Source organism: Eurypyga helias, unplaced genomic scaffold (genome assembly GCF_000690775.1).
Source record: "Eurypyga helias isolate BGI_N326 unplaced genomic scaffold, ASM69077v1 scaffold91, whole genome shotgun sequence".
NCBI classification, from domain to species: domain Eukaryota; kingdom Metazoa; phylum Chordata; class Aves; order Eurypygiformes; family Eurypygidae; genus Eurypyga; species Eurypyga helias.
In genome coordinates, this window is record NW_010232528.1 from 179179 (window position 1) to 202469 (window position 23291).

The 23291-nt window shown below is 42.8% G+C and overlaps 1 protein-coding gene across 1 annotated transcript in view; it reads right to left on the minus strand.

The window, feature by feature from the left end:
- Positions 1–1318: 1318 nt before the first annotated feature.
- The window catches only part of NFATC2 (nuclear factor of activated T-cells, cytoplasmic, calcineurin-dependent 2), a gene marked incomplete at both ends in the record, with an annotated part of 50563 nt that continues 28590 nt past the window's right edge, over positions 1319–23291 (minus strand). Inside the window, 4 exons of the mRNA XM_010161400.1 lie at positions 1319–2014; positions 3592–3718; positions 4638–4693; positions 19302–19442. Coding sequence (XP_010159702.1) covers positions 1319–2014; positions 3592–3718; positions 4638–4693; positions 19302–19442 — 1020 coding nt within the window. The remainder of the gene's footprint in view (positions 2015–3591; positions 3719–4637; positions 4694–19301; positions 19443–23291) is intronic.

Genomic DNA, 23291 nt, shown 5'->3' on the forward strand with positions numbered 1-23291 from the left:
AATTTTACTGTTAGAAAGATTTATTTTGCTTTGTTATCATGCCCCATTCCTTGAATCAGAAGTGGATTTTACTTAGCTATCTTCTTGCAGATCCAGCAAATCTCCTAAATCAAAATCACTGCTAAAACCCAATTCAACACTCCTCTTCAGACAAGGGGACCAGTAAAAACTCTCCAGATTTTACTGTGATGTCACCAAGGCTATATCAACCACATTTCAAACACAGACTAACAGAGAAAACCATTCAAACTCTACTCTGCCCACAAGAGCAGCAATGAAGACTGTACCTGATACAGCCACAGAGCACTCAGTACGTAAGTTCAAGAAAGTAAAACTTTCATGGGAACAATTTCACAACTCTAAGTGAGCAACTGCCGTAAAAATCCCAAACTACTGGGTTCTTACAAAGCACGTAACTGTGCACATGCACAAGATCAAACCGGGCATGCAATTGCCTAGACTGAGAGGACAGCAGCAATGAATATACGTGAAAATCAAGTCTGTCTTGATGCATAAGAGCATCCTATATTTGCAGCAATTTATCCAGAAACCTCACCCTGCTCCCACTAAAATCAATGTTGGTTTTGCTACTGGCCTTTATGATTGCAGTGTCCAGCTGCACTATTAACTTTGCATTGATTTCCTCTTACAAGGAACACACTTTAATAAAAGAACCAATCAACCAGATTGCCAATAGTTGCCTACCTAAGAATAAGCAGGATATGTTCAAAGAAAGCTTTACTCTAACTTATATTCATTCCTAAAGGCTAAATGTGCTGAGCTTACAACAAAGAAACAGCATTGTTTTACTTATCAATGTCCTACTGTTCATCTAGAACATCTGCAATAGTGTTGCCTGCAGCACTACCCCATTCATTACAGGCCTTGATAGACTGTTCAATGGGCTTTTTTTTGGTACAAAATGTACAACAGCATTTTACAAAGTGGACTTTGCCCTTATATGAATAATTAAAAAAATAATTTAAAAGTGCATTTTGTTTCAGATTCTCCATTTTCCAAACTAACCTTTGGCAAATGGGAACAAAATGGCAACAGCTTGAAACCTGACAGCTCACTCCATGGCACGAAGCAAGACAGAGTGTTTCTGCAGAACACACTGCTTTTGCTCAGTTGCCAAAGTGCATTGCCAGCTACCAAAAATGCAGTTGATGAAAGACCAAAATGCAGCATGAGCAAACAGCAAATATCTACATCCATCATAAGGAGGCCACATTGTACAAAGGAACAGGTGGGTTTTATAAGTCCTAAATTTCCCCCCTCCCTCCAACAACGCACACAAGAGAAGAGCAGTGCTTACCATCATCCAGATATGCTTGGTCCAGATTCTGTTCCTGCTTAATAGTGACTCCAGCCGGTAACACTTCTTTCTGGTCGCTAACCGGTGGTCCATTTTTTGCTGCTCGCTGACCTGAGGCTGTTTGCTGCTGAATCACGGTAGGATATGAACTTGGACTTAACCTTTGTGCTTGACTGACCTGGGGCTGGCTGGATCTTGCAACGTTGGATGGAAAATTTTCACAGCACATGATGTGCTGAAATTCTTGGTGACTTCCACACCTCAGCTGCTGGTTGGTTGGAGAATAGTGGATCACTGGAGAAGTCTGCTGGTTGCTTGGAGAGTGGTGGAGCACTGCTGAAGTTTGGCCTGGAGAACCAGCGTGCACCAGCACTGACCTATGGGCATCTGAAATGGCAACTGGAGCAGCCATCAAATTGGATTGCTGGTAGCCCAGTTGGCTTGGGCTAAGGCTCTTGCTTCTTTGATATATTACAGCGGCTGGATTCTGCTGATGGTACCGAGAATCAGGAGAAGAAAGGCCTGAGCGCAACTGCTGGCAAGGAGCCATAGTGGCCACAAGACAGGAAGGGGATTCGGTGACCATTGTATGCTGTGAATAGTAAGGCTGTGTTACTGTTCCCAGACCACTGTGTACTGTATTGCAGATTAAGGCTGGATCATAGTCATCAATGGGCTCTGTTTTGATTGATGGTACTAGAATAAAGCATGCAAAGGACATTACTCGTAACAAGCTGATGAAAAACAGAGAGGTTTTCCTTGAAGCAGTAAGAGATATAAGCTGTTTACAAGATTCACATGTGCGAGCTCGTATCTCACAGGCATTGAGTTTAATAAATCATGTCTATACAACCATGGCAGTCTCTCTTGAAAGCACTCTACTAAGGTTGTTGAGAATCTTTAATAAACTATTTAACCACAAATTTCTAAAAATTGAAAAATTCAATACTTCAGCTCATATCTTAATTCATTTAAGGGCCATTTTGGAACATAAGCAAAATAAGAAGCTATAGATAGGTGTTTCATGTAGTACTTCCATCTCAAAGGAAGACTGAATACATAGAAAACCTATGAGAGATACAACTCCTCATTTTTCTGTGAAAGATTTAACTAGTGACCAAAGGCAGAGCTGAACTATTTTAGAGCCACCTTCTTAGTTCCTTTGCTGCATGTAACTTCCTGAGTACTGAGGGCTTAAGACTTTTCTGACACCATCATTCAACAGACCATGATTTAGTAAGAGTTGTGTGAATCTTGATGTAGATAAATGATGCTCCTCTACAGACAAATTCTCACATTTCTAATACTTTTTTTTTTGGTTAAATTTTCCCCAAAACTCAGTACAGAAATACCATACAATGGAAGCCATAGAGTGGTCATGCAACAGGATTGGTTTTTGGAAGTGTAAGGATTCCTTCCCTGAAGTGGTCTACTTTAGGAATGGTATTGAGATAGTGTTGTACTTCTCAATACTATTCGATGGCAGAACAATTTAGAAGCTACATAAAACTTTTGCATTGGTGACACACTATACAGTTCATAAATTCAAGGAGAGGACCAGAGAATTTCAGGCTGGAGGAGACCAAAATAAGAACCAGAATGAGTGTTTTCTTGTCCTTAGAAACCAGTCAAATTAAGACATCATTTTGAAGCTTGCATAAAATCTGGTACTGTTATTTTATGCTTTCTGGTTTCCACAAACACAATACTCTGATTTTTTCTCACAATATTTTTCTCCCAGCCAAAGCTGAGAAATTCTGGGAATCTCATTAGTGATCCTACTGCATTTATTGTGACATGGCTTACCAATTCCCAAGAGGAAGAACATCAGAAAAGCATTCATATTTTTTCTCAACCAGCCTCATTCTGAATATATATTGCTTGTCTTCTTCCATACCAAGCGCTTGTTACTTTCCCAGATCTGATGTTATCTTACTGTTGTACACGTCAGCTGGGAAAGGCAATGCTCATGGTTTTCACAAGGTCACATCATGTCACAGACTGAGCCTGCTCCCACTGAGGCTGTTTGGCAAACTTCCATCAAGTGAATGGGGCAGCATCAGTCTATTGCCAAGATAACTGTCCCCTTAAATTTACGGAAATTCTTGATCATAAATCACATGCATCCTTTAAACTAAACAGTTGTTGAGTGCTTAGCTGCACTCAGCTGAATTAGTCAAATTTAGATCCTCAAATAACAAGAAAACAACAGCAGAAAATAAAATCTTGCTCATGAGAACTAGGCAAGAACTTGCTCTGTCCTTGAGAATTACCTGGGTGATAGGTAAAATGCTGGGGCTGGCTTCTTTTTCTTTTCCCATTGATGACATAGAAATTCACCTTCACAGCTGTGCGAATGTGCTTGTTACGGTACTCAGGTATTTCTACGAAAAGCATGCTCTGAAACAACAAAAGGTAACAATACAGATTTAGCAACTGAGGCCTACAGGAGATCTTTGCGTGCATCTCCCCTGCTACACATCCAGGCATAAAGGAAGATAAATCTCCCTATTCATCCCTATAAAGAAGGGTATGAGAAGAAGAAAGGAAAAAAAAGGGCAGATGGTAAAAGATTAGATTTTTTGGTACTAGGAAGTTGGTTTGTATGTATTCTATCCTCTCTTGTACTTGATGTTGTCCTGAACTTGGAGAGGGAAGTCTCAACTACAAATAAAATACACAGAATGGTGATAAATGTGGCAGCACTGTTAATTGCACTGTGCTTGATAAATAATATGCGTTGCAGAATTCCCTCTTTTTGTTAGAATAAACTTGACTATTCTATAGGCTTTTTACTTATACGCAGCCGGATCCTGCTTCCATGGAGATTAACAGCAAGTGTCCCGTTCTCTTCCACAAGAGCAGGCATGGCCCATGGCAATGTAAGTGCTAGCTCCTAAATGAACAACTACAGTAAGGTCCCATTAAGCAGAGTGAACAAAGAGGCTCATTCCCTTGAAAGATCAACGTTCATTTTAAACACTATAGTGCAAATCCCGTCCTGCAAAGTACACAGCGCCCAAAACTTCTGTACAGGCGAAAGGAAGTCAGGACAGCCAGCATCCTGCAGAGGACTGGGATGATACAATAGAGTCTTCTGCAAGAACACAAAATCTAGCAGTTATTCAATTTGCTGTGGGTTACTGCTAGATGAATCGTTTCTTTTTGCAACACATTTAGAGCTGAAGCATTTGACATTTGCTCATCACAGCAGTAAGATAGCTGCTCTTTCTGCTTTTGAGATGCTCTTTTGAAAACTACCCATTGAATACAACTTGAAGAAGACAAGGAGAGGACATCCAATGTTTTGCATACTTACAGGCTGGCTCTTATCTTTGTCCACTGTTGCCTCCATTTCCCAGATCTGCTGCCCATCTAAAAGAATTTCACAATATTAACCTCAAAGTATTTTTTCAAATCATAAAGTTTGACTTTAAAAAAGGAGACAAACTAAGGGCATAAGGTTAGCAAAGCTCTTAAAATGGACTTAATTTCAAGCACGTTCCCAGTCCTAACCAAAAGCAACAGCATTTAATTTAAACTTACCATTGAACACCTCTCTCCAGGAAAAGGCTTACATTCATATTAAAATTAAATGTTTATGTAGAAATTAGCCAAACTGAGGAATGAAGTATTTAGCACAGGTGCAACATCTGCTTTTTACCAGATTTGATATCAGCCAGCTTGACTGATGGAGGGCATCAGAAGGTCAGATGACTCATTAATGGTCACATTCAGTCAGCAGCTCAGCAAACCTTCCATTATTTTAAGCTAAGACCACATGGTTCCCCAGTAGTGTGGTAAGTGGTGGAATGGGTGAAGAGGTGGAGGAATGACTAGCTAAAAATCCAGATCGCATATGGGGTGCATGGAGATGGAGCCAAGCACACTTGAGACTGGCAGGTGCTCTGAATTCTCATGGGAGCATAGGTTTTTCTAGAAGTAGATCAACGGGGACAGATTCTTACCATAATTGGCAAAACAACTTATTAGGGTGCTTGATTTCTGTTATGCATGCCCTCTTACTATTTATACTTGTTTCTTATACGTGCAATATGAAACCTGAGCACACAGTATCTAGCAATACATCTCCTCTTATTGAGGAAGAAGCCCAATATCTCCATGCCTCAGCACTGCCACCACTGTGAGCTGTGACAGAGTGCCACCGGCAGTCCTAAAGTCACTATAAAGCACCAAATATTCACCATACTCAGTGCAAAAGCATCTCGTTGCACGTGCAACGGTCTCTACCTCTGAACCACTGAAGTCCTTCTGCTCTTAATTACATCCACACAGCTCGTCTCCATTCTGTTACACAAATTTTTATTTATAGGGGAAAATAAAATTTGATCCCCTTGTATGGAATACCATCAAAGTAACCCTTGTGCAAGAGTACATCAGTAGTGACAGGACATTTGTACACAGACTGGGTGCTTGATCTGGCTACAAATATCTCCTAAATCTACTGTCACCCACAGTTCCCAGAAACATCTTTTAGCAATGCCTTCCTTATTACTTTTTTTCTGTTTAGATTTTAATCTCTACCCCTTTGATTTTTATATTCTACTGAGCCTTTTAGCCAAGCAATTTGCAGCAGAAAAATACCTATGGGAAAAAAAGTTTGCCTTATACATTTCTGAAAGCTTGATTTTAAAATTAATAGGGGACACGTATCCCAACGAACTGACGTGACTTCCTTTCTGAAAGCTTGATTTTAAAATGAATAGGGGACACGTATCCCAATGAACTGACGTGACTTGAAATACTGCAGCCACAAGGCTGGTGTTTGCTTTGGAGAGGGGGAGGCAGCTCCCGGGCACGTTTCTGCGGGGGTTCCCCAGACTGCATGCCCAGGTCTGGCAGGACAGGGGTGGAAGTCTCCTAAAAACAGTCCTTCTCACAGGACTTTTTATTTTTCCCAGTTCTTGGAAGTTCTGTAAGAGCTGCTTTTGTCCTCTGTTATTTAAGTACTGCTTCTGGCAAAAAGGGAAATGAAAGAGTATTTTTAAATGCATTTTGCATTTTCTCTGTTGTTTTCCTCTTTGTTCTCCACGCAGACAATGAGCTGACAGATGTGCTCAGCTCTCTGGGAAGTCTCCCTCAGAGGGACTGGAGCTACTGCTCCACGGCTGGGCCGGGCCAGGCCAGGCCCACAGCCCCACGGAAGGCCCCGCGGGCCCCAGCCCCGTGTCCTTTCAGCCCGGAGGTCCCTCCTTGAGGGCTACCACAGCAGCCAGAACTTCACCTCCCCCAGCACCCTACACCCGAGACACCTCTGCTATGATTTGGGCGCTAAAGACACAGGAGGGCGAGAAGGGTTCTCCCTGAGGCTGTTGCCAAAAGCATGCCCCTTCCTCCCTCAGGATGGGCCGGCTCCCCAGGGTGTTTGGGCAGGGTTCCAGGCCTGTGGTGGGCATGAGTAGGCACACAGTGCTGGCTAGGCCTCCTCAGCCCTGATCCGCTCCACCGGCAAAGTGGAGGCAACCGAGGAAGTTTGGCCCCATCTATAGTTACCTGTGAGGAAAAGCCTCACGGGGGAGAGCAGGGAGAGAGAGCCCGGGCCTCCAACATCTCACACCATTACTGCCACAGCATTCTGGTGCAAGGGGAAAACACTGCAGAATTCTGATTATTTTTTTTACGTATTTCAAGTTCCCCCACAATGAGTCAGTCGTCTTTTCTATGCTAACACGTGGATTAGCGATGGACTGACGGAGTGGAGAGTGCCTAAGCAAACTGTGTAATTAGAGCTGGCAAGGTTCTCCCTCAATTTGCTTCTCAGCCCTCATGTCCCAAAGGACCGCTGTGCACAGGAATGGAAAATACTTCATTATTTAATAATAAGCATTCACTTTGCCCCCTGCTCTGGACTGATGCAGGTTAAATCTATACTCCTATTAATGCAGCTAACTCTTCACCATTGTTGAAATGGTAAACATCTCAGGGAAGGGGAAAGCCAGCAAATCCTGGAGGGTTAATCCAAGCAACTACTAAATGCATTGTCTGATGACAAGGCAGTAAATACTTAACAGGGGGATTCCTCTTCTAGGTGATCTTTGTGAAAAGAAACTATTATAGTATGTGTTAAGGAACCTCCTCACACCCTCAGGAAAAAAAAAAGATAATTTTTTTATAGTTCTCGGAGGGAAAAGGAAACAACAAAATATGTCGTAAAATAAGAGCTCTGATAGAGACACACATCAGGAACTCTCTAAGCAATGCAATATGAAGATGTCCTGACAAGGACAGCCAAGCAGGAATATTTGACATTGGTTTTCCTCCAGGCAGAATGTTTTCATCTTTGTTTCTGTACTGCTAAATTCAAACAGTCTGTGCAGATACAACAGCACTAACTTCACAAAGAAGGTAGAAATCAAAAGGATTTGTTGGTCCAAAATGCATAAAATAAAGGAGAAACGGGCCTCCAAGTAATCTGCCATATTCAAGAGGCCTGTGAAGCATATGCAACCACAATCACAGTGGATTTGATTTAGTAACCGAGCCACTGAAATTGCACTAAAAGCTAATGAAGCCAACCATAAAAATCAACTGATGTTTAGGCTGAGTCCAAAGTCTGTGGAGATTAAGAGTAAGAACTAGAATAAGCACAACCAAACAAGAAATAAATGTATTTGGGGTTATCATACTAATGATGATAGATGCTTCTGTTTGGATATATTCATGCTCGTGGCAGCTAAACAGGTTTCTAACAAATCTGTCAGCAGCAGCAACCCCTATTCTTTAAGCACTGAAGCCCTGTTGAATATAACCACTCGGCAGCTCACTCCCTGACCTTTATGCTTAAATATCATGATGTGGCTCCATCTGTCTCACTGCTTCACTTTTATAGTTGGGAACGTACAAACTTTAGCTCGAGACAATCAATATTTGCTTTTCCTTTAACCCCTCTGGATACACACATCATGGGGAGCTTTTGGCAGAAGGATGAGGGAGACTGTGAATAACATGAAAAATACAACTGCGTTCATAAATCTCTGCCTACTTTAACCTGTCCTTTTTGCTGGCAATGAAAAGAAATCTTTTGATTATGCACACTGAGAGTTAATGGAGAGCAGGAGGAAAAAACTGAGAAGTCTAAGGCTCATCCATAGGACAATTCAAGGAAATTTTGAACAGAGAAAGCTTGCACCTAACTGTCAACACATTTACCATCTTTAGAATATGCATAAATGAGAAAATTTTTAGGAGAAAATTCAAGTCGATGTTGAGAAAGACAGCAGCAAAAATGGCATTTTTATGGTAAGAATATGCTATAAATCATAATGCTGATCTGATGGTAGAGCACAGCCCCAGTGCAAAATATGTGTCACAACCTGAGTACACGCAAGCAGGCCCTTTTCTCCAGTGCCAGTGTTGCAGCCCAGGTGGTGCCTAAACACTACGGATGTGTTTTGCTTTGCGCTCCTGCTCAAATGGTGGGCTCAACAATCTTCTGAGGTATCTTTTGGCCTTAATTATCCTGTAATTCTGTCATGCCACAAACAGGACAAATGATTGGTCCCCTCCCTGTTTGCAAACTAAGATTAAGCCCCAGCTTGGTTAATAAACTAAAGTCTTGAAGTATAGAGGGTTTTTTGCATATATTTTAAACTGCTTTGAAAGTGGAGAGGTAAGAAAACTGCAAAAGAGCAACAGCATCATTTTTGCTGAAGTACTGTAAGAGTGTGAGTGCACAGATGCAGAGAACAAGTCACATTCAGCACTGGGCTGTCCTGACAGTGACACGCGCCAGTGTCACTGGTACATGCCTGGATCACACGGGAACTTGGTGCCAGGTCCACGTGTGTGGTGTGTCTCAGATTCGACCTCCACTATGGGGAATTCAATCTGTGCCTCTGAAAACAGCAGTAGATCCACTAAAGATGATAAAATATTTTTGGATTTAGACCCTGAGGTCTTACCAGCCAAGGCTGCTTCGTGCTGTATTTTTACTGTTGTGGTTCCGTGCTCATTTAATGGTTTGTCTTAGTTGGCAAGTCTTTAACACCACAGGTCAGTGAAATGTTCAGGAAATAGATTTTTGTGCTGCTTCAGGGCTATGAGACTTCGCATTAAACCCTGATGAGAGATCTGATTGTGTCAGCACTCTTTGGAGGAATGAATGAGTTGTTGGAAGAAAGTAATTCTACCCTCTCTAACTCAAACTGTGATCATACCAAAAGTCTTGCTTCAAACTTTGGGGAAAATCAAAGCGTCAGTCTGCATTAGGAATATTTTGGGTGATTCTCTGCAGCCCCTTATAGGGCTTTTTTTAATTAGCCAATTAAAGGTTTTCTGAACCAGTTACAGCCTTTACACATTATTCACGATCCCTTACTCATGACTTTGGGGTCAGTAACTAGCAGAGAAACAAACTTACTGCTTTATTTGAACAAGCATGACTGATGGACTGAGAGGTTCAGGAAATTTTCTTTGCAAGTTCTCTCCAGTTGAAGACTAAGTATACTATTGTGCCGATCCTGTATGTGATTCTGTGCCTGCATGTGATTTTATGCTTGAAAATGTACATTGCTTTTCAGTCAAGCATTACACAAATTACTTAATGAACAACCCGTTACCTTTTTCTCTGGCAGCAAACCCTACTAGGTCTCCAAAAAAACTGAGCCTGATAGCTAGTGGGACAGCTGCCCCAACTTGACATTTCTGCAAAATTCCCTTTGGGCTTGCAAGGAATTATCCCTATTCACTGTGTTTCTTGGAAGGTCTTCCAAAGAAGCACGATTATCTCTGTGAGTTTTTAGCAGCACATGACAGGCATCTCTGGAAAACAGTCAACGTTTTTTAGAACCACCCCAAGAACAAAGCAAACAACAATGAATGTTTTCCAGCAGAACAGACACTACTTCTGCGATACAGAAATCTTACGGGCAGGGAAAACACTAAAAAAGTCTCTGCTTCTCTTTTCAGGGATGAATTCTGATTTCAGCTGGGAAGATACTCTGCTTCATGTCAGTGTAAGGCTGCTCAGCATCTAGTCCTAAGCAGTTGTCTCCTGAGCTTTCACCTCAGAATAGTTTTCAAACTTCAGAGCAAATGCGGCATGGATAGATTTAAAATTCACAAAAATACAGCTATTGAATTTTAAACTGAGCTTGATTTCCATGGATTTCTTTTTCTTTCTGAAGCAAGACTTCCCACCACAGTTAATGAAGCTCTGTTTATGATGAGCTGAGGCCAGTGCCTTCATTTCACTGAGGACATAAGTTTGAGTCACTAAGGCCAAAGTCAAGGTCTGGGAGGTAAAAGGCCAAAGGATTAGTCATCCACCAACCAGCCCAGCCCCAAATCTGACATTTTGCACAGTGAGAACAAGTCTAGAGGAGCCTTCTCCCCATCTATTGTTAGGGAATTCAATTCATGCTAAAATAAAACATAAATACAGTAGTTGAGTGGTGAAGCAGCAGGGGCAGCCTGTCATTCCAGAGCTCTTCCAAATGATTCCTTATGACAAGTCATCAAAATAGATTTGTTGGTTTTTAAGATTGTACGTGTGTTTGTGTGTGTGTGTGTGTATAAATTATTAAACAAAAGCTCCTCTCAAAATAAAACCACTGGGAACCTCCATGTAATAAAATGAGTCACACCAGGATGCGATGACTAAGTGGGAGAATAGGGAATTCCACTCCCCATGCCAGCTTTTTACATGATCAATTTTCTGTCAACAGGTGATGGGAGCTTGTCTCTCTGCCTTTTGTTTACTCCAAAAATTATTATTATTATTTTTTAATATTCTCTTTAAACAATTAAGATTCAAAGCTGAGTAATCAGGACCAGGCACACTTCCACTAGGCGCCCCCATAGTAAACAGTGAGCCAGGGAATCCAGGCCAGTAGTGGCTGCCTGTGTTAATAAGGATTTACCAGCTGTAAAATTCCAAAATCTTGTGTCATACAGGGAAACCTTCCAAAACACTGGATTCCACCCTGTCTCGCTGAGTTTCTAACAGCTATGGCAACTCCGTTTTTGCAGCCACACTTTTGCATTTTTGTGTGTGTGATCCTTAGATTTTTTCCTGTTTTGCAGTGTTTTTCTGGGATCCCCAGTTTAATGTCTGACAATTGCCCCGTGGGATTACAAGAACACCTGGGTAGGCAGCACATTTCATGCAGGGGGTAAACCCCAGGGGAGGAAGGTTTGCTGTTTTTTCATCAGCTATAACATCAAGGAAAAGCAGGAGGTGCCTCATTTACCCTGAAGCTTTCTAATTTGCACAGCAAAAAAGGGTAAACTCTAATCTTCCTGATTAATACTTGGTACTCTTCATGTCCACAAATTATGAGATTTGCTGAGATGCCTTCCTCTTTTACTTAGACCAAACAAAACAGAAACCCAAAGAGAACAAAACCTCCCTGATCCCAGTTTGACTTTTTTTTTTGCAGAGAGAAGTACCAAGCAGGGCCTGTGTTCCACCTTACAGCCGTCTTATTTCAGTGCATTACAAGGCTTGAGGAAGGGAGATTAACCTGGAAGGCAATCACCTTTAGCTAATGCAAAAATCAGGCGGGCATCCCAACAGGGACATCCATAATTTATTCCCCTGGTTCATCCCATTGGTCCGCAGGTTTAGAGTGGAGAAGATGTGCATCCAGCTTTATATGCTGGACTGCAGCCACAGACTGCGTGGAGCAGAGAAAGTGCTAGTGCTTGTGTGTTCCTTCTAAAATATCAAGAAAATAGCAAGACAGCAATTTTATTTCATACAGAAAAAACACACGTTGCAAACAAATCACTTCAGATTACAGTACCACTCACAGTTTTTCCAACACTCTAACTATTCCCAGATATTTGTGCTTTTGTTCCTTAGCCTTTCCCATTAAAAATAACAAACAATAGTTTGGGGTGTTTTTTACCTTAATGCTGGGCCTTTATCTCAGGTTAAGATACCTTAAAAACTTACTGTAATGAGTGTTCAGCAGTGGATTGTGTCTGTGACTGAGTTATGATTCTAGGTCTAAGATATGTCCCGCTCCTCTCAATTCTCCATAATTTAATACTCTATTTCAATTCATTAATTTAGAAATTCAGTGAGAGAAATGGAGCTTGGAGCTTGCATTAAATATTTGAAGTTGTTTACTGGGGTTAGATAGCAAATATCTCTTTTGGATGGATCTGGGGAAAAAAAAAGGAAAGTTTTTCTAAAAAAAAAATTGGTGTCTTTTTTGTCTTTAAATTGCCTGAGAAAATTGCATCATTTCTTTTGCAGCATTAAGTTCAAAGAGATAATTGTTGCAAATAGTTTGCTATTTTTTGCACTCCCCAGGAGTTTTTTGATCATTCATGAAATTGTCTGACTGCTAACAGGCATTTAGTTCCTTGTTAGGGGCACAGTAAGAAACTTCATACTTGACACAACAGAAAAGGGGAACATTGCTGGAGACAGTCTTACCATTTTCTTTCACATCTCCCACAGAGGACCATGATCCTCAGCCCTAGTTCCTCACCATCATCAAAACCAATACACAAGCCACCTTCTATTCACATTATACATGCCATAATGCCATCCCATCACAGCTTTCTATTGAATCGCCCTGGCCAGAAGACTGTTTCATATTTCAAGTCATTTGGCTGACTTTGAGCAGATATATATCAACTTATTAAATTACATATGAGCTGTAAAAGGCATCTATTGCATAGAAGAGCACTTGCAAAAGTGGCTTTACTTATGATAAAATGTCAGCCATTATGTGCCTCGGGATTGATAGGTCTAGGGCAACACTTAGTGTGGACTCAGCCTCCCCAGGAGCTTTGGCTCGAAGTAAAATACCACCCCTTTCACTCCTTGGTTGTCAAGGCTGTCCCACTCTTCCCGTTGTGGCCTGGCAGTCTATAGCTGCTCACTGCTCCAGAACTGACTGCTGAGGACTCCCACACACTGTTAACAAATTAAACCCCATTTCACTGAACTCCCTGGCTCCTTTTCATAATCAAGTCCTATGCCCATTGCTGCATCTGCAGGCCAGAAAGGAGTGATGGAAGAAACTACAAATTCTTAATTTTCTTCATTTTTTTAATCTATTGTGCACTTCAACTATATCTAAATATATATTTAACAAATCATCACTATCGCCAGCTGTAAGTTGTGAATATAAAACCTTCTTAGGGAGCTGTGATTTCCTTTTAACTTTTGCAGGGAGAGGTACAGGAAGATTGATAGCATCACTGGGTCCAACTCGTTGTGCTTTATAACCAGAATTTTTCTAGAAAGTGGAAAGTCCAGAAAGCGATGCTGTGCTTATTTGCTAGCTTGTTATGCAGCAGGAACACTGAAGAGTGCATGTCTGAGAGCAAAATCACTCTCAAGCTTGCTTCTTTGCTTCTAAAAGTGAAAGCAATATGTTTTGAAGACACAAAATGATTTACCCAGAGTTAAAATAAAGCATGTCTGCAGTGAGAGATGTACAGAAGTGCTCGCAATCAGAGACACTGTGAAGTAGTACAGCTATCATCAGAACACTTATTCACACTATTGTTACTCCAGTGATGGACAAGCCATTGCCAGGGATGTAAATGAATATATTGGGATAAACCAGGTCCATGTGGCCATGACTGCTTCTGAGCCCAGGAGCCACTGCAGTTAGCATAGCTGGACATGCAATGAAAGCCTAACTCCTACAGCAATCCCCAACTGAGAGCAACACATAAATAAAAGTACAAGCAGCAGAGAGCCCCCCCAGCCTCAAAGAGGATGGGCACAGGCTGGGGGCCTGAGGCACACCTCAAGCAGTGTGATACTGCTCCCACTGGCATGAAGTCATAACTGCTACTGCCGTACCTGAAGCAACAAACTCTTTGACTCGTGTTTCAGGTATTTTAGTAAAGCTGACAGGGATGCCAAAGGAGGTACAGGATGGAGACAGAGGAGGTTCAAGATGGAATGAGAAGGAGGAAAGAAGAAAGGCTCGTGGGTCTTGGTATCCTGGGTACTAGCACAGGCTCTGTGGTTCGTTTCGGGGGTACGGAGGCAAATGCCTCCCCTCAGACAGACCACTTGGGGCACCATGCAGATGAAAGCATCAACTCACCACCAACACACTAAACAAAGTGGTCCTCACCCTGCCCTGTGGTGAACTCTCCTGAAACCAGCAGACTTTCAAGTATGTTCAAGCTCACATGTTCTAGCTATTAGTGTCCTAATAAACCACTGTCACGAAAATATCACTGAGGTGTCAGACACGCAAAAACTCATGGGGAAAAAGAAACTAGAACTCCATTGCTTGAACCTAGAGCTGGAAAGATTTATTTTTGTCAAATGGACTTCTAGTGTCCATGCTTCAGAGGCCTTGACAGCTGCATCAGTTCAGAGGGCACAGAGAGCACCTCCTCCTCGCTTTACACTGCATGGCCGAATTGAAAGATTTACGGTGGATCTACTCCAAAGATGTACGCTTTCTGTTTGGGTTGTTCCTCCACCACCCACATTGTCCTAGCAATGATTCATGATGTCCATGTGGCCACCATAAGAGTTTGGCAGGGGAAAGCACAGTCCATTTGCACTTTTCTCCCAGAGAAACGCGAAACTCCCCTATCACTCACAGCAGAGCAGCAGTAACCAGTACACAAATGGGAGTAAACACAATGCAACCAACAACATCTGACTTGCAAATTATCGCATGACAATTAAAGCAAATAAAAGGGGGAATTCCAAACCTTTTCTTTTTTTAACTGCACTGTAAGATCTGGGCCCCAACCAAACACTAACACCCTTGACCTTTAACATATTCCAAATCCTTGATAGCCATAAGACTGCTTTTCAAGTTCTGTCTTGCAGATCAAAATTAAAAGAATACATGCACTTCAAAATCTTCTAGCTGTACAGTCTGATCTAGTTGCTTCCCCTGACCTATTTTTATTTCACTGGCCTCAGTTACATGTCTCTGTGCTCAGATCTTAAATCTCCTTCAGCCACACTCCACTTTTGTGTGCTGGACTGACTCTACCGAATTCATGAGTTCCCCTGGTTTACAGCAGCTACAGATTACAATCTCTCATCAGGAAGAGATAACCTCAAAAAGAACTCAGAACTGTAAGGCTTGCATGTTGGCAAACCTTATTGTTAAGAAAATGAATGCTATTTGTGCATCACCATTTCAAACACAAGTACTTTATCCCCTTGCTCGAACAGAGCACTGAGCTCCGGCCCCTTCAGTTCGCTTCCTGCTGCGTTTCCTGTCGCGAGTCGAAAATGAGAGACTTTTACAGACTTCTCATTGGCAAGTTCATTGCAACAGTTTGGAGTTCACGTAATACAAGGCAGTTACTTTCATAAGGAAATCCCAGCACAATATGGGGAATATTCTTTATTTTCTAGGGAAAAATATACGTATTTGTAGTGCTGTGCAACAGAGAAGTAAAAATTGTTCCTTATTGTTCTCAGAAGCTTGTTGTGTTTTGGTCCCACACATGAACAGTTCTACATTTCTCTGCGTTGCTACAACGAGCAAAGAATTGCCTACAAGATCCAGAGGAAACTGAAATAGGTTTTGAGTGCCCGCCTGAGGGATAAAACCTAATTTACAATTGTGACCCCCAACTGCAGTTTCCCCAACTTGTAAGGCACGCTGAGTGCCACCTTCAGCACCCACATCACTGTGGACACTGATCCAGATTCAAGCTACACCCAAATTTTGGAGTCTATGAAAGAAGTAACAGGACAGTATCCCTCTGCACAAAGATACTCGCACAAAGGTTTTGGGGGAAAAAAAAAAAGTCTTGCTACTCTCATCTTAAACATTGGACGACTGAGCCAAGTCAAGCTCTACGCAGTATGACATGCCAAAACCTTTCTATGCTGCTGCTCTCACCCTTGTCGTTACTAGTAGAGCTAAAACTGGTGGCAAAAGTGGGAAATCAAATACCACTTCTAGCACAGACAAGGTGTGAGCTGCTAAAATGAAACTCAAAGACAACCGTGTTTCCCCCGCAAGCTGGTGCATCTTCCTGCCTTGGCAAAGGTGCGATTCTTTCGCAGGCTCCCGGGGCAGTGTGGTGCTCTGGATGAGGGTGCAACAATGACAGAGTCACGCCAGCAATGCGCGACCCACCCACCGGGATGTTTGTTGTGGCTTACTCCGCTGCTGAACTGCTTATCAACACTTTTTGCAAGGTGCTGTGCAGATCAGATCTACAGCGAGCGAGCTCCCCGGAGCACACGCAGGATCCGCCTCCTCCTTCCACCCAGTGACATTTCTAATTGATAAATCGGGCTGCAGAATGGAGCCTTTTTGGTTTCTGTTCACACAACCTAATGCAATGACAACAAAGCATGGCCATGGTAGTGACAATTAAAATTGTCTACAGTGCATAATGAGGGAAGCTGAAAATCACAGGTGCTTAGGATCCTAATTTTCAGGCAAGCTGGGACACTCTTTAACCTCTGACAGCCTAAGCACAAAGGCTTAATTCTCAACCTACTGCTGTCAGCCAGAGTCTGATCAGCCCCTGAATAATTTGCATATCCAGCTCAGCTTCTTAACCTTCCTCACTTTAAGATACACCTGTTAAAGAAAGCAGTCTTCACTTATTCAGGGCATACCTGCAGGAGGTATCACTGCATTGTAACACGGTGCATGGATACAGAGAGAACCAGCTAGCTCGCCCTTAGCACGGAGCAGAGTCCCCCAGATAATCCACTGCAAACTCCACAGACTTCTGATTCACACCAAAGATTTGACGCTGGGCCTCCCATTCTCTAAACTCCCCCCTCTCTGCCAATCATTTATTCCAAGTCCATCAGACTGAGCCTGCCTGCAGAGGGGAGGTGGTGGAGGCAGGATATGGAACACCAGCATGCAAATCCCTGCTCCAGACTGGGCACTGCCGCTGGGATAAGTCATGCCTCTCCACTACCAGGAGGTAAAAAAGAAAAAAACCCGCAGTTTCCCCAGCAGTGAAGAAAAGCTTTAGATTTAGTGTGGAAAATGTTGTTGTTCTTTTTACTTTCTAACATCTATTCCAGCCAGAGCCTTCTCTGCTCTTATATGGAAATAGGGGCAGGGCGTTTTGGATGTTTCCTCGAAATGGCATTAAGAGCTACCTCCTTTTAGTGTATCATCTCCTTTAGTTACTGCAAAACATTCTTGGGACAGGTACCGTCGTGGGCTGCCAAGCATGTTCCCATGCACCTTCACAATTCGCTGACATCGATGGAACAGTGGCAGCACAGTGGGAAGGAATTAATACGCGGGCTTAAAAGGAAATACAGGATGCCAAGAAAATTGCTCTGACTGCACAGGCTCATCTGAACCGTCACAGTTCAGAGGCCCAGAGTCTTTCATTTTTGCTGCAAAATCCCATGGTTTGCTGGTGGTGTGGGAAGAAACGGACCCACAGCCTGTGGTTTTTTTCCCCCCACGTCACCAGCTGAATCCCACATACATTATTTTTTGGTTCAATTCTTACTTTTTGCCAAAGGCATTACCCCATAAATCATGCTCATGCTGTTCACTTGGGCAATGCAATTTCTTAAATCCCTTGCAAGTCACTGGATGTATCACTTAAGCTGCCTCTAATTTAGTTTACCGCCAAAAACTTAGGAGCAACATGTTTTCTTAACAGCACAACGGGAACACAAAGTTTACACGAAACAGGCTGATGCTTTTTCATATTGCAGTCTTTCGTCTTGCTGAAATCGACAGGGGTAAAGGATGGCAGAGCGTGGCCCTTCATATTTGCAAAGTGCTTTTTTAATCCCTGGACACTGTTATTATCCCTGCAGAGCACAGTATTTAGAATCCAAAACTCAAGCTTAATGAAGGCTAAGTTAAACAAGTCCAGACCATTTACAAAGAAACAAATGCCCCTTTGCAAAAGCCTTAGAAAATCCAATAAAATACACACAGTGCTTACTGAGGTGAAATGCCTGCATGCGTATGATATTAGAAAAGAAACAATTCAGCTCTGAAAAAAACAGGTAACTAACTACAGCAGAATGCATTTGTTTGCGTTTCCTCCTGTAAACAAGAAAACCTGGATTTCTGCTGCCCACCTTAACCATTAGATCATGCTAAACAGGCATTCTTTTAGTCAGCAATCAAGTGATGCTTATTATAGCATGCCATTAAGAAAACAGAATACAGAGAGCTCAGGGAAGGCAGTAAAGGTGATGCTAGGCAACTAAATAACTCCCAGTAACCATTCTTTATTCCTGTTACTTATTTATATTCATCCAGCACCAGTCAGGGCTTGGGACCATCTTGTACTGGCTCTGTGCAAGTTGAGCAAATAAGTATACAAGATGAAAAGAGGAGGGAGAATCAACGATCTGCCACTCATTCCCCCTTCATGGTTGCTCAAGAGCTAGCAAGATTACCTGAAAACTTTGGCAAAACATGTTGTAAAAGAAGCAGCTTTACTGGGGAAAAAGGTAGCATTGGGCTTTAACAGGTGGTTTTCTCTGTTAATTGAATATGATTTGTTTTGCTACAGTCTGAGCCTTTATAAAATATCTGAAAAAATATGGGAGATGAAGCGATGTATTCATCATACACATATTCTTGTATGTGTATAAAAATAATTTTACTTTGATATAAAAATACACATTATGCACATTTCTCCCACCCCAACCGACTTCTAGAGGGAAGAGAACACAACCGTTGCCTGTAGTTCATATCAATAAAAAACTCTACATTTCAATTATGATTTCTACAGTAGCAATCGCTAAACACAAGATTGAACAAGCACAAAGGGACATGTAATGGTCACCCCATTTCCTTGATAACATATCCTGTCCTTGCAGATTCCCAGTGTCTGTATTCTTGTAAACCAAGAACAAAAATATTTGCTCCCCTGTCTAATTTCACTCACATGGTTAAGTGATTTGATTTTACTTACATGAACTTGAATGGGATTACTCACTCGAGAAGAGTTACTCATGAGCACAAATCTTAGGATGAGACCATGAGACACAACAGCTCTACAGATTTGCCTTGTCCCATTAGGGAAAGTTAGAAAAAAACTGCCTTACCTGATGTTTTCTCTGTGAACACCACCTTAGACTCTGCTGTGAAATTTTGTCCAGTCAGGATCATCTGTTGTCCTCCATAAACAAGGCAGCTATCAATATCTTGTCTTTCAACCATTGGAAGCTCATGAGCAGACCTTTGGGCTGTGGACAAATTGCAGACATGAATGAAACCAACTCTGTTTTACCAGGACTTTCCAAATCTTCCCAGAACTATCCACAGATTGATCTTGTCATCGTTACCATCCGTTGACTGCCAAAGCAGCTTCTCCAGGGTGCTAAATTTAGGTTTGAGAAGGAAAAATAAACTTACTCAAGGCATTTTATTTGGAAACATTCAGGAGCTGGCTGCAGGGTTTCAGCTGTGCTGGCCTTACTCCTTGTCCTTGAGAAAGGACAGCTTGGATGAATGAGCTGGAACTTGCCCATGTCTGTTTCCAAATAAATGGCCAAATTTTCAAGTGCAGGCACACTACAGCCTTGGAGCCCAAAAATTCCACCTGCAGGGAGGATTCCACTCAATAACACTGAATTCCTTCAGAAAAAAAATAAAAATAAACCTCTTTTACAAAAGCCCACTGCCTCCTACAGAACAGGGACAACACTGGGCATGGAACAATCCATTTGCCAACAAAAGCACTGTCTCCATGTGCAGGCATCAAGCCTTGTGCACACAGCAAGAGGGGCAATCACAAAGCCACGTTCATGTCAGCGAACAGGAGGGGTCACACCGGGACTCTGCTGCAGCCTGGGCTTTCTGCAAGCATGTTTTGCAGAGGCCTGAATGTCTGAGAAGCAGGGCCCTGTGTTGCAAACCAAGTTTGATTATAAAAGGCAAGGAATGAAAAGGTAGGGTGGAATCCAGATGGGCATGTACGGGATCAACGATTTCTAAGGCCTTTACTGTTCTTGGCCACAAACTTGCAGTGTGAGTTTGGCACGTTTTTCTCTCTTTCCCCAGCCAGAAAACTGCAACAGTACCATCTCTCCACCTTCTTTCCTCTCATCACACTAAAACATCCATTTGCATAGTCAGAAAAGCTTTGGAGAATCCTGGTCACCATCCCTGCAAGTCCATTCCAACTGTTTGCTAACAAGCGTCAGGAGCCGAAGAACATGAAGATGCGAGAACTGTTCCCTACAACACAGACAGCTGGAAAATATCACGAGCTTCCCTGTGACCAGACCAGGTGGGCAGCAGTTTGGGTCTGGTGAACTGTGAGTTCATGACCTGCACTCAAACTCCTCCAGATTCATCCACCCCAACTGGAAAGGCCTCTAGAGGATGCCGCTCATCTATTTAACAGCTGCATTGGCTGGATTTTAACTTTCTCTGACAAAGAACCTGCTCCCAAGAGACCCTGAGCACTTGTGTCTTCCCTTCACTGAACACCGTTGGCTGCTGAGCCAAAAATAAGGAAATATTATCCTACACGTTCAGTGCTGGCCCTCAACTCGCACACAGGCAAGACTGCGCTTTCTGTGACCTGGTCCCAGCACCCTTTTGCTGCTGAGTAACCTTCAGAGAGCTGAAAACCCAACAGCTCCTGGCTGCAGCGAGAGCTGTACAGATTCTCCCACCACATGAAGAAAACACTCAAGTATTTGGTGGGAAAACACAAGCATTCAACCTTTCAGACAGATGTCTGTAGAAGAGGGGAGCAACTTTTCTATCAAGGACAAGCTTAGCTGAACCTTTTCTGCCAGTCATGACAAAGAGTTTTTGCTCTTGTTAAATATATAGATAATCCAATATTTATAACTTTCTTGTGCTGTTTAAGAGGCATTTTAAAAAATATATTTAAAACAGGCTTATGACTCATTGTTCCCTTCAAATATATAACAACAGCTGGGCTGAGATACTGCCAATTAGGAATATATATTCAGATTATTTTCACAGAAGCTGCTAATATTTTTCACATGGCTGTATGATTAATTCCTTTCCCCAAATACTCAGATTTTTGATGAGTTCATAATTGGATTTATCACAAAGATGGATTTGTAACCTCAAAGGCTTAAGAGTGAATAGCAATCATCAAAACCACGTCTACAATAGTCAAGAGAAAAAGTATTTCAGTTCTGCCCTGGACACTGTTTATTCCTATTCAGTCCCCAAATTTCACTTCCAAAGTATCCCAAATAGTCAAAATTCCACATCTCCTACCAACTTCAGTATGTTAGTAGAGAGCTTTGTACCTGACATCCTACAGATCAGTGGTTCTCGAGGCTTTTTCAGGATGAGGAAGGACAAATTTTAGCCTGGAAATAACCATCTGACTCATCTTAATTACATTTGGATCTCAGCAAGTTGGAAATCACTGCTGAAGACCAAGCCTCTGTCCAACTTCCATAGAGCGCAGTGTTTGTGTACGCTGCGACCTACCAGGGAGCTGGAGAGGACAGCCAGTTCACCGGGAATGTGTATCCCAGCTCTTAGGGAATGCCAAAAACGCTTCTGCCATCCTCAGCCGAGCTGGGGTGGCCTAGGCAGCGCTGCCTGGAAGCCTGGGATGGGCAGAGGTGTTCTGTGGGTGCCACGAATCAGCTTCATGCTGTCACAGCCCCATGGTTAGCAGCAGCCAGGCTAATGCAGAGCTATGTTCAGGCACAGCTACAGCACGAGCAGGCTATGGGCATCTCCAAAACTACTTTCACCCTGACCCAAACTTGGCCACCCCTGTAGGAGTACAAAACCCATGTGTGTTTTATATCCGCAGCAGAATATTGTTTGGAAGTGTTTCAGTTGACTTTCTCAATGCAAATATCATGCTAAATGGAAAGGTGGTGGAATACAGGCACCTACTGAGCGCCGGATTTCCTCTGCCCCATTTTGCCTGCACTCTTCTCCTCCCACTGTGGTTTGCTAACCCTATTAAAAAAAACCCCACTTTTCATTTTCCAAGATATTTCTTTTTTTTTTTTTTTACCCAGGCCTATAAGAAGGTTTCACCCCATTTCCCCCAGTAAGGTTCAGTGTGGAGCTGCCTCAATAGGATTACTTTTTTTCCTCTGCAAGAAATATTAATTGCCAATAAATCCCCTTCCTCTAAGGCTCATGATGGGTGGACTGCATGCAATAATTTCACACTATTCCTTCTCTTCCCCCAGGGGTTGGCACTTCATAAAGTGACCTACAGCTACTGGAGTTTATGAGCTTTGAATAAACAAAACGCTGTTGATTTAACCAGTTGGGGTGTTTACTTTCAATAGCAACAGTTACTGACATAAGGCAGCAGAGCAAATGCTATAGAAATACTCACACTTGGCCTGAAGCAGTGTGTCAACCTATTAACAGGGGACATTATTTTTCTATTTTATTTGACTGTCTGCAAATCAAGATGTCATGGATGCCTGGTGCCAAGAAATACAATGCACGCAGTGACACAGGAGAGAAAGGGAGCTGCTGTCTCGTAGCGCTACACCCCCTCCAGCCAGCCTCAGCCTGGAGGGAAGCAGCCCCTCCACTGCCACCCCTGCCCGCACTGATTGCAGGCCAGCCGCTGCCCGCAGCCCACGCAGCCTCACGTGCACCCGCTGCTGGGGCACAGGGCACTCCTCAAGGGTGAGCCTTTACCCCCTTCCCTACGCCAGAAGGTGGAAGAAAGCTTACGATGACCTAAACATGTGGGCCAGCCTGCTGAATGCTTCCAGGGGATGCACAAGCCTGGAGGCTGACCGTAAGGAAGCGTGCCGAGGTAGGATGAAGGCATTTCTTGCTTCCCCACCTGCCTACAGCATCCATAACTGTACTTTTTTCAGTAGAGAGGCTGTTTGGTTTCTAGGGGGGGAAAAAAAAAAAGGGATATTTTGAGACTACTGGTTACCTGGGTAAGTCTGCGGCTCCAGATCTCCCTCAGGAGAGCATTGCCCATTGCTTCTAGCAGGTTCAAAGTGACAAATTCAGTTGTATTCCCTAACGGGCTCGTTAGGGGATCCCAGCTCCACCTGACCCTTTTCCTCCACACAGCCCAGTTCTCTTCACCAGCGCTCCTC